Raw genomic sequence first — 11,515 nt, 5'->3', positions numbered from 1 at the left:
TATCTGTATCTAGGTGTGCCATCTTTTTTTTTTTTTTGAAAAACAACGATGTATAATGTTTTTAAGTCGGGATTTTAACTGAGTATGGGGAATAAAAGTATACAGTGTTGAAAAATCATAGGTTTTAATGCTATTATATTCTGATAATAGTCTTGAACTGATTGTCTCCAAAGGTCTTTCGAATATTTTAGGATCCACATTGAATTAATACCACTTACGGGAGTAACAAGTGTTGTGGTAGGACTGCATAACCTCTTTGATGGCTGTGAGTATAGAAGTTAAAAGTTTTGAAGGAGGTTTGGTGGTACATTTTGCAGACCCAGCTATGTAACGTTGTTTGTGTGGATTCTTGTGGAGTTTAGGCTACATAGACGGTAAATCACAATCATCGTTCTTGGGAGAGAGACCAAAAAGTGGACAGCACATATTTATGGTTTTCCACAATCTCTTCTTTGCAGAGTGTCGTAGCAATATAAGTCTTATCACTACTATTATTTTCTACGTCTACCTCTGATAATAAACACTGGATGTAAAACGTTTTGCAGACAAAACGTTGTTTTTGGCTTTGTGTGCTGTAACGACAACATATTTGTCATGTATAGTAGACAATGTTTTTGCTACATCGGGGTCTTTGAAAACTGATATAGCATTGGCACTCATTGACCACCACTTTGACAGAGAATCAATGTCTTCTTGTTTTCATTTTATACATTTTCTTGCGTAGTCCTCCACGGCATCTATAAGAACTTTAAAGTTAAAATTCCAATTTATGGAGCGTGGTTCACGGTACTTGAGGAAAAAAGGATATTACGCAGAGATTCGTTTTCGATCATGGACAAATCTCCCGTAACGACGTGACCGGAAGGACCATAATTGAATGGAGAGTTTTTGCAAGAACAGTCAGGTGGTTTAGCCTTAAAGTCCCCAATCTCGAGGTTCTGCAATAGCCTTTTATAATTGAAAATTTTGTATGCAATGGGTTAAGTATAGGAATATGAAATAATTGGTATGGATTTGTCTTTGAAATATGGGGGAATTTTGTTGGTAACGTTTTTGTGATTGAAGATGTTAGCCATATTAATTGCATCTATATCTTGGTTGACAAACGGTAGTGGAAGAAATGATCGTTTTTCTTCATCTTGACTTTTCACACAAACTGGTTTAAAGAGTCTGAGGAAACCAATATCTAAAATGATGGCAACAAGCCTGTATCATGATGAGATAGGGTCAGAAACAGGAGTGTCAAGACTCGTTTTGTAAACGAAGTGTAGTAGAGTGAGATATATAAACAGAGTTTGGTTCTAATGTGATGAATTACGAGAAGTTTTTTGTATGAAAGAAAGGAGACCATCTATGGAGATATCATGTAACTTAGGTGACGTAAAGTGGCGATGGCCATGACTCCTTTCCGTCTTGGATTTTTGTCAAATAAATTCATCACATTTATGCTATTGTTATATTGGCTTGAAAAGTTTCCTATACTTTTGATGTTGGCATTACATCCGTAAGGTATTGCAGTACCTAGTCTGCGTATCCAGTACTCATCTCTTTATACACGAATTCAAGTACTTTCGCAGTATATAGTAAATTGACTAAGATTAAACAATGGTTACATGGCATCCACTTTTCTTTTATTTCAGTGAAGAAAATGTATTTACGTAAATTCAATATTAAGCAATTATATTTAAAATAGCTTTTGTCAAACCTTTTAACGATTCGGCATCGCCCATTTCACAACATTTAAGGTACTATTGTAATCGAAATTGTTACTTAGAAAAAAATGTTTAATGTATACGTCAATATTTTCTTTAGTGATTGCAAAACTTACTTTAACAAGTAATCGGTACTGGTCAAATTAAAAAAAAATATTAAAAATGTCAAATGTATAGATTTTTCATTTTTTAATTAACACTTTTGTTAAAAAAAAACAAAAAAAAAAAAAACAATGCGGTAATTATGATGTTCACATCGCATTTTATTTCTATGCACTGGACACAGGAGTCGACAATCAAACACTTTCTTTCAGCTTGGTCAATATTGATTCAGATTCGATGTTCAAACTATGATTGTCGGCACTTGTTTTCACTTTATATTGGATACTGGAAAAAAATGCAGTGCAAATTAATAGTACGTGGGGTGAGATAACCCCCGTGCATCCCCACTCATCAACCAAAAAAATGATTTTAAGGTACCCTTATACCTCCTTTTAACGAATCTTTTTTGTCAATTTAAGCGATTTTTCGGTGGTTAGGGGTACATTTTTTTCATTTTACCCAAAAATCTGAGGTGCTATCACAACTGCTTAGGTACCATTGTAACGCTGAAACATTGGGCAACATGATTATACCCCCATTTGTTTAGTTTATTCGTTCACGCTGTCCAAGGATAGACGCTCAAACAATTGAGTCACATAAATCTTGGCTTCTGACCAACTCGGTTACACATATAGGGTTATACTGAAAAAAGAATCAAATTGATTCGGTAATGGGAGGTATAAAGGTACCTAAAAATCACAATGAAGTTGATGATGGGGGAGGTGCACAATGGACCCATGGACTATAATGTATGGAGATATTGACTTAAAATAATAAGTTCGTTTTTAAGATGCCTGCCAGAACATGACCTATTTCCTTTTGATATTTTTTATCGAATTACTTTTATGTAAAAAATAAACATTGAAGTATTGAGTGTGTTAACAATCTGCCTTTTTACAAAGCCCAATATATTTTATGTTTGTAAAAAATCAGTTATGTTCAAAAAGTTCTAAAGGGTCATGATTATTTTCGAAAAATATGGACATGCTTTCAACATGAAACTTACTGTGACTGAGTTTGCAAAATCTTTAAGTCAAAAACAAATGTATAGCATTAGCTGAAATAAATCATTTATTCAATATATGAACTCCGGAGTGGAAACCAATGGAACCAGAATTCGAAGGTTAGTCGAAAAAAAAACATGACCCAATTGTAAGTTCCATAAGATTAATTGCGGGACTGATGAAAACCTCCGGGATGAAATTCTGATGTAACGGTTATTTTTGTCAATTAAGTATATAATGTGTGGTGAAAGTCGATGGGTAAACCGAAATAGCTTCCAAAGCAATTTTGTAAGAACAATTGATTAGATGTGATTTCGAATGCAATGCATTTCAGGTAGATGCTGACAAGTTTTAAAACAAAAGTTTGTTTAAGAACCTTATCGTAAAAACATATCGTACTTTTAAACAATACTCATCATTTTCGAGGAATAAAAAAATCGACACAAAAGTTTTCAGCATATGTCAGATGAACTGAAATTCTGGAAACAGTTTTTATGATTGATATACATGTCTGTCTGGGCGTGTAAAAAGTAGATTATCACTAAACTTTACGAAAATTGTGACGGCTTTTCATTCCATGTCGTATGTCGTGAATCTTTAAGCCTCTTAGGAGTTTAGATTCATCTATGTCTATCCTTGTACATAAACACCTTTTAAACCATTTATCATATGTTTTCCTATGATTAAAATCTTCACTTTGAAAAAACGACGTCCATAGTGTTGATAGTTCGACCAAACAAATGTGTTTACCCGTAATCTATGGACACGTTAAGGTTTAATTACCATTCTGGGCATGTTATGAGCAGTTTTGTGGATATTTTGTGATGTGATATCCGTCAGTTTTTTTAAATTTTCTTTGAACTATTACACCTCGCAAGATATATCTTTATTTGTTTTATATCATTTTTTGACTTTTTAATGAAGTGCTATCCTAGATACTCAAGCTTCTATATTTTCTCTTTATTATATTTTTTTCGGTAAGGGTAATTTTTTATTTAACCTTTAATTTCATTTACGAATCATACTTTTTCATAAAAATCCAAGGGAAATCATTATCTTTCAAATACAGTGTTTACCAGCTCTAAGTCTTGCAAAAAGAACATATTAGCATGTTGCATATAAAATATTTCAATGTTATAGAAGGTTCTGTGTAACACACCAGATTATCTGCGAACTTTTTTTCTTGTAATATATAAAAACTTTTTTCTTACATTTTTATAACATTTTCCACCAATTATTTTCCATTGAAAACGACTTTTCTAAATTCATGTTTGAAATTTTACCATAGAAAGTTTTATGTCAGTTATTCATTTCAAATAATTCAAACATATTTTTTACATCATGTCAAATTGTATAAGTTCGTTGAAAATACATACGTCTGTATGATTTTGCAAGATGACAGAAAAATGCCCTGTGTTATAGGTACGATCGACATTAACAGAAATCTAGTCTTAATTTCAATTTGGTTTTGTGAAGGAGAATAATTGTGACGACAGTTAACAGACGACAGTGTATCCTCATTTGAAAATTGGATTTAGGAGTGATTGGAGAGTCCGCTCTTCTGTAACTACGACGTCATAGCATCCATCCGTACTTCCGTTACACATAGGGTACTTTTCATATATCCACTACTCCTTCTGCACTGCTGTATGGAATTTAATGAAATTAACTTGAATTAACTTTAATGAAATACCTTCAATGAAAAAGGGCATTATCGTTCCCTACATCATTATGTGAAATTAAATGGAACTTAAACAGATCATTTATCAAATATTGCACCTCCTCTTCAGCTTTAATAAGCATATTAAAACAAAGTTTGAACCGTATTACGTTAAAGGTTTGCAAAGAATGTACATGACGCAAGCTGTAAAAAGATTATAAATTAGTTTTATCTAATCGTACAGTACAACAATAAATCCAGTCTCATTACAATAAAAATAATTTAATCAACTTTTTATAATTAAATCCAAAATATTTGCCCATTAAATTAAATTAAATCAATGATGTTTATGTCATTTTCCTGGTTTATATTTGTCATATTGGCATCAGATCCAATGACGGTTGACGATAGAATAGCCCAAGGAATTTAAAAAGTGAACATTTCCGCATTCCGACTAAATACCACAACATTGTCATGTGGTGTGGTAACAATGCTTCCTGAGACGAATTCTTCGTATTTATAACAATGAACTATATCCCCCATCGCAGACAAAACAACAATAGTGACTTTCGGTAATACATTTGGAAGCAGCAATTCATCAAGTACGTGCATGGAACCATATTTTGTGCAAGTCATTTCATGAGGATTGCGTTTATCTTTTTATAGCGTTTTTAACTCATTTTCAAATTTTACCGTCAGGTATTGATAACTTACACCAACGGGGAATTCACAGATAGCCCTACAAAATAACCTTTCCTTGATTCGAAACATGCAGATAAGTAGGAAATGATGGATGAACATTATATCTTGAGGTTATTGTAAGACTTGTCAGTGCGTTGATTACAAGAAGCTAATGAGGTAGACTTAACGTGCGTGTCCTTTTGACATTTAAGAAAATATCATTTGATGTCAGATCATCCATTGCCAGGTTTTTGATTCCAAAAGGACTATAGCCAATTGTAGATGCCGTTCGAGACATTTATTGATATCAAACTGGTGTTTTGTCCGATTTTCTTCCAGATTTCATTCCATGAACTTTTGACTTTTGAACCGACCCCGATATTCACATTTGTAAAAAAAATCACCAAGATCTTAAACCTTCTTTTTTATAAATGTAAATTTTTATATATACCATCTACCTGTTACTGATATTAAACAGAAACTTCTGTGAAAACATTTGACACATGAATTCATGGATCGTTATGGTATAATCATCTGAATCCGTCCCTGATAGGTGGACATTCATTGACTTTTCTTATGTATGTACTATAAATAGAAAACTGAAGATGGAATTATGTGAGTAAACGCAATACTATTTATGTCATCATGAGTATCTTACGTGGATAACTTGCTTCTTCCAAAACGGCGCTTATAGCAAATACGGTTGATGAACAACTGATTTTACAATATTGTTAAATTCGATTATATGTGCTTTAGATGTCAGTCGTTCATGGTTTTGGATTTAAAAGGGTACAAAATTGGGCCAACACCCAAAAAAATCAACTTTTTAATTTTTTTTTTTTTTTTTTTTTTTTTTTTTTTTGGGGGGGGGGGTCCCATTTCCGAAGAAAATCACTGCGTGCATGTCTGCGAATTGCAGTCAGATTTCAGATATCTCTTACGATTTACGAGTCTTAAGGGATGAAATGGTCCCAACACCAAAAAAGACTTTTTTTTTAAATTTCGAAATTGTGTTTTATTGGTATCCTTATGAAAATCCCTACCTGCATTTTTCAATGCAAATTCCGATATCTCGTACGAGTCGAAGAGAACACACAAACAAAATATAAAGATCGACTTTTTTTATTTTTGGATTCCTAATGAAAATATCTGCCCCATTTTTTAATCTAATTTCAAATATCTATTATGATTTTCGAGTTATATCGATCAAAAGCACCAACTCTTGGTCTAGTCTTTATGAATATCCCATTCCTCGTTCTAATTACTGTCTCACTGTTTTTATTTTCAAAATAAATAAGTGAATATCAACTCTTCCAGTTGTTTCTAAAGGCGAAATGAGTTCTACTGGCGAGAAGACTTACGAAAATAACCGTTGCAATCGAGCGGTGGAGCGAGTTGGAATAGCAGTTGGAAGTATGGTGGTTTCAAAGTCTAGAGATAATGACGACCGATAACACCAGTTCATAAACATGTCGCAAAGGATGCTAAAGTGTATAAAGACAACGATTCTAACCGTCGGCTTAAAAGAGCAGGGTTACCCGTAGGTTCTGCAATAGCATTGACTAAATTATCCGCAAAAACTTACATTGACAGTCCTTTAAATAGGAACTTAGGTAGAGTGGATTTACCAAGAGGTTCAATGCCAGCGTCACGTAAGAGTAGGACGACGAATGAAACCAGAGATATTTACCACCACATCAAAACTCAACCGGTTAGTGTTTCAAAGGCAGGGAAGTGTGTCGTAATCAAAATGCGAAATCATAAGGGGACGACCATTTAATTATGAGGTGGACTGGCAGGTTTTGAAAATAAATATTCTAGCACTGAAAAAGTTGAATATACAAAATTTGATCCTAGCACCCCCTCACAATAAAAATCAAATGGTTGCTCCTTTGTATACGGAAATCGAAGGAAGAAGGCAAAGTTAAAAAACCAGATGCACGTGGCAACCAATAAGAAATAACGACGGTAACCAATTGATACAAGCAAAATAAAAAAAAACAAACGCGGATAGACTTCTCAATGATAAACTGGGACTGATACATCTCATATAAGTATGCACTGCAAATATGCATTTGTAAAGTAACATCATGTTATAAAGTTTTTTACTTAGTTTATATATTATTTGTATATATCGTGATATTAGGCTAGCGCAATCAGTAAGAGGACGAATTTATATATATTTATTTTTTTTAAATGATCATGCTTCATGCAAAACTTTTTGCATCTATTTTTTTCTTATAATTTAACAAATTTTAAGATGTGAGGCTCAGAGCTGCAAATAGATAAACACTTTGTTTAAGATAGGAAACTTGCAGGGAAACTATAAAGATCCTTACGTGGTATTAGAGGTTAACTTCCTCGGGCTCTCAGTGCTTCTAAGATCAAATTTGTATTGATAACCAGTACTAAGACTTCGTCCTCTATATATTATGCAAATTAAAAATACATTAATCTGAAGCGTTTTCGCTTAAATACATTTTCTATTGGTCCATACATTATTCTTTCATTTCCATTAAATCTATAAAAACTCATTTTGTAGTTTGAAGAAATTGACTTTGATTCTTATAATATCAAAGAAGAACAAAAGATGGCTGCCCATGATGTTGCCATGGGTCTTATCAACCGTATGGAAGAAGTTCTCAATTGGCAGAGCGAAACAAAAAACACAGAACCCCCGAGAACATCCGCTCATGTGTTAGGAGAATACAGAGGAAACATTATAGAGTTCGCAGAAATAAAATTAAAACGCAAAATTGGATCAGGAGGTTTAGGAGATGTTTTCTTCGCAAAATGGAAATCAAGTGTTGTGGCAGCTAAAATGCTTCGTGTTCAAAGAGTTTCCAAGCGACGTTTAAGGGATTTTACCAAAGAAATCATGTTGCTTTGTGAACTAGACCACCTGAATATCGCCAAGTTTATAGGAGCATGTGTTGTTTCTCCAAAGCTCTGTATTGTGATGGAGGTTATGCAAATGAGTCTTTTTGAGGCACTGCATATCAAGGAGGACATTGAATTTTCGGAAGAAGAAAAAATTCAGATAATTCAACAAACCGCATGTGGACTGGACTGCTTACACGGGTCTAATGTAGCACACTGTGATATGAAGTCACAGAATGTTCTTCTAGATTACGAAGAAGGTGAAAGCCTTATTGCTAAAATTACAGATTTTGGATTAAGTACAATGAAAAGCGACGCAGAAACATCTATGTCGTCGAGTGCAGATGTCGTCCGTAACATCGGAACCCCTCGCTATTCAGCACCAGAAATTCTTCGCGGTGAATTTCTTAAGCAGGAAGAATTAAAAATGGCAGACATTTATTCATTTTCCTTGATAGCGTTTGAGGTAGTTACAGAAAATGAACCATTTCATGACCTGAACTACCCTCAGTTAAAGAACTTGAGATAAAGGATACTAAAGACACTGTGACGTCAGCCTCATATCTTGACCTACACTTAGAAATCGATGGTAAAGGAAAACTTTTGACCAAACTTTACGACGAACGTGATGACTTTTCATTCAGAATTGTTAACTTTCCTTTCATCTGTGGCACTCACCCTACCGGTGCACCTGGTCCATGCTCCCAGTTTTTAGTGGAGTCCAAGTTGCTCATTTGCTTTTGTTATTTTGTATGTATGATATTAGTTACTTTATGTTCTTTGTTGTGTATGTCTGTTTTCCATGTCTGGTCTTTGTCCCTGGATTACATTCTTTTGATTACCGCTATAACCTTGGTTCCCTTGATTACTCTTTCGAAGGGGTATATTTGTTTAAATAAGTTTCCAGTCCTGTTATATAGGGATGATTTTAGTTTATTCATTAAAAAACTTATTGGCAATTTTTTGTGTAAAAAAATAATAGATATTTCCTTTGGTAATGAGTGGTTTATTTTTTTTCCAATATAAGATTTTATACATGCAAGCGAACATGTTAAAATCTCGATTTTACCATGGAGGGAAAAAATAATTTATACCAAGAAATTGGTTCTGTAGAAAAATGGGAAGTGGTGGAAAACTCTCGCAGAAATTTAATCACCGCTCGGTGGTTAATCAAAATGCTGCGTGCGATTAGAGGCTTTTGATTCTTGAAAAAATTGTAGCACGAACAAAATTTCGAAGAATACATGATGCTAATTAAAACTGTGATCACACATTGCATTTTTCATATTATATAGATCTGTCTTTTTTTCTTACACAAATAAACTGAATTTCAAACAAAACTACAGATTTTTTATCCATATACATTTACAAATTTTGTTAAATTTCTCCTTTTTTTTCTAAATTTTTAAACCTGTCCGTAAGTTAGTTTGCATTTACATTCAATAACTATATTAACAGTGTATTTATCCTACACTATAATTAAACTTAGATAAAACCAAATTATGCTCAAGAAAATAATTTCCTTGATGAACACAAGATTTAAAAAAAAAATTGACACTTATTGACGGTATAACCATACCTTACTTTTATAAAAATCAAATGGTAAGGTATGATTAGTTGAGACCATATATATTTGGTTGCTAGTTACTAATCTAACGTACATATTTTTTTTTGGGTGGGGGGGTGCTATTTTTGACTGTCAATATCTTAAGATCAGTTCCATTGGTTTTCATTATTTGTTTTCATCATTATTTCATGCATGCTTCTCATCACATTAATCATAAATATTTACCAATCAATAAATAGGAAGTGAATAGCAGTGATTTTAGCCAAGTGAAATTGGTGGGAAAAATTCAAATTGATAACTGTTTGGAACACTTCTCTAGTGTTCCTTTACTTTGTTGGGGTGTAGGGAGATATATTCTTATATATAGACAAGGAGAGACAACAGGCAGTTCAATGATTTTATTGACAATTGACAAACATTGCCACAGAACCTTTTATTTACATTATTCTATACAACAGAACAATGCACATACAGCCCTACAGTGACCTGCACAAAAATGGGTGTGGCTATCTCACATCATTTGCATGCATGAAAATTCAACAAGCAACCTATCATTTATGAGGTGAGGACAATTATGACCACTTCCAAAATGAAAGAGAAAAAGTTTCAATTGTTTGACACAGCAAGCTACAACAATAATTTGTCCTATATTTTCAGATTATGTAACTTCATCGACTGAATTCAGCAAAACTTATATAACTTATAATAATTCTTTTTACGCCAATTTTTCAAAATATTAAACTCCCAAGTCAAATCAACTAGATTTTCATACTTGAAAGACAGCAATGATTTTTTTAAATAACTGATTCCTGAGAAATAAAAAAATTGTTTAAAGAACCTGCTGTATTAGCTACTTAAAGAAGAGAGGTGGAAAAAACAGGCTTTGACAAATGGATATGCAATTTTAAAAAGTATTCTAACAAATCTTCATCTATATTAGCGACAAACTTTGAATTTCTATAGCCACAATCAAAAATTACATGCTAAAAATGCACATTTTTTTTTGTAAATACTAATAATAGCCATTTCCATACATATATAATAAGGTTACAATACCAGAATACAAATTAAGTTTTTTTCCTTTAAAATTACTTTCTTCAAGATTAAGTTGTCTTGTACATCAGTTGACAAGATTATCACCCTAATTTTCTGGTTCTACAAATATATTCTAATTGCACATGAATACCGTCAGACAAAAAAAAATCTGTATCCCTTACAAGGAGATATACATGTATCTAACCTAAGGGTAGGAATAACCTACTGGCTTTGTTACCAATGACTGGCAATTAACAATTAAGACCGGAACAGGTTGAATCCTAAGCTTAATATTATCTTAATCTTAATCAACAACATCACAATGAATTTGACAACTGGTTGTCTTTGAATATACTTTAAAGTAGGCAGACCTAGTGTAAGGGACATAACTCTTACAAATCATTGGAATGTTTGTGTTAAGTATCTAACATCAATCTCATGTAAGCATCAAAGTAACTTGGATTGTTTTCATTCTGTATCAAATGAACTCTTGATAGGTTTTGGTGAAATTGAATATGATACAAACATATCACTGATTTCAAGAGTTATGTCCCTTACCCTAGATCTACCTCCATATAAGAAAATATCAGGCAGATAGAACAATAGAAAATTGTAAAGTCGCTGATAAATAACAGCTGAAATAGACACATGTATTAGTAGTCAATTCATTGCCAGATCAAATGCTGCATATTTCTTAAAAACATTCTCTTATGAAACGTTTTCCAACAACATATAATAACATTTAACACATCATATTTTGATTTGCTTCTAAGCAAGAAACTGGTTTAGTAGTACTAACCATTACAATAAATTATAATACTGTGAAATCATATATCTGTAGTAGAAAAATGTACAGTTTAAATAAATTTGTGCA

The 11,515-nt window shown here is 32.9% G+C and overlaps 1 protein-coding gene across 1 annotated transcript; it reads left to right on the top strand.

The window, feature by feature from the left end:
* The first annotated feature begins 6,493 nt into the window (after nt 1-6,493).
* Nucleotides 6,494-8,672, top strand: LOC148621374 (putative serine/threonine-protein kinase DDB_G0267514). Its single transcript, XM_088574069.1, is given in 3 exon segments — nt 6,494-6,632; nt 6,635-6,870; nt 7,702-8,672. Coding segments are annotated over 3 exon segments (1,242 nt in total). The 3' UTR covers nt 8,569-8,672.
* Nucleotides 8,673-11,515: the final 2,843 nt, after the last annotated feature.

The sequence above is a fragment of the Perna viridis genome, chromosome 3, assembly GCF_037379345.1.
Source record: "Perna viridis isolate PV_CMFRI_1.1 ecotype Kerala chromosome 3, ASM3737934v1, whole genome shotgun sequence".
Taxonomy (NCBI): Eukaryota; Metazoa; Mollusca; class Bivalvia; order Mytilida; family Mytilidae; genus Perna; species Perna viridis.
This window is presented reverse-complemented; position numbering and strand designations above follow the sequence as displayed.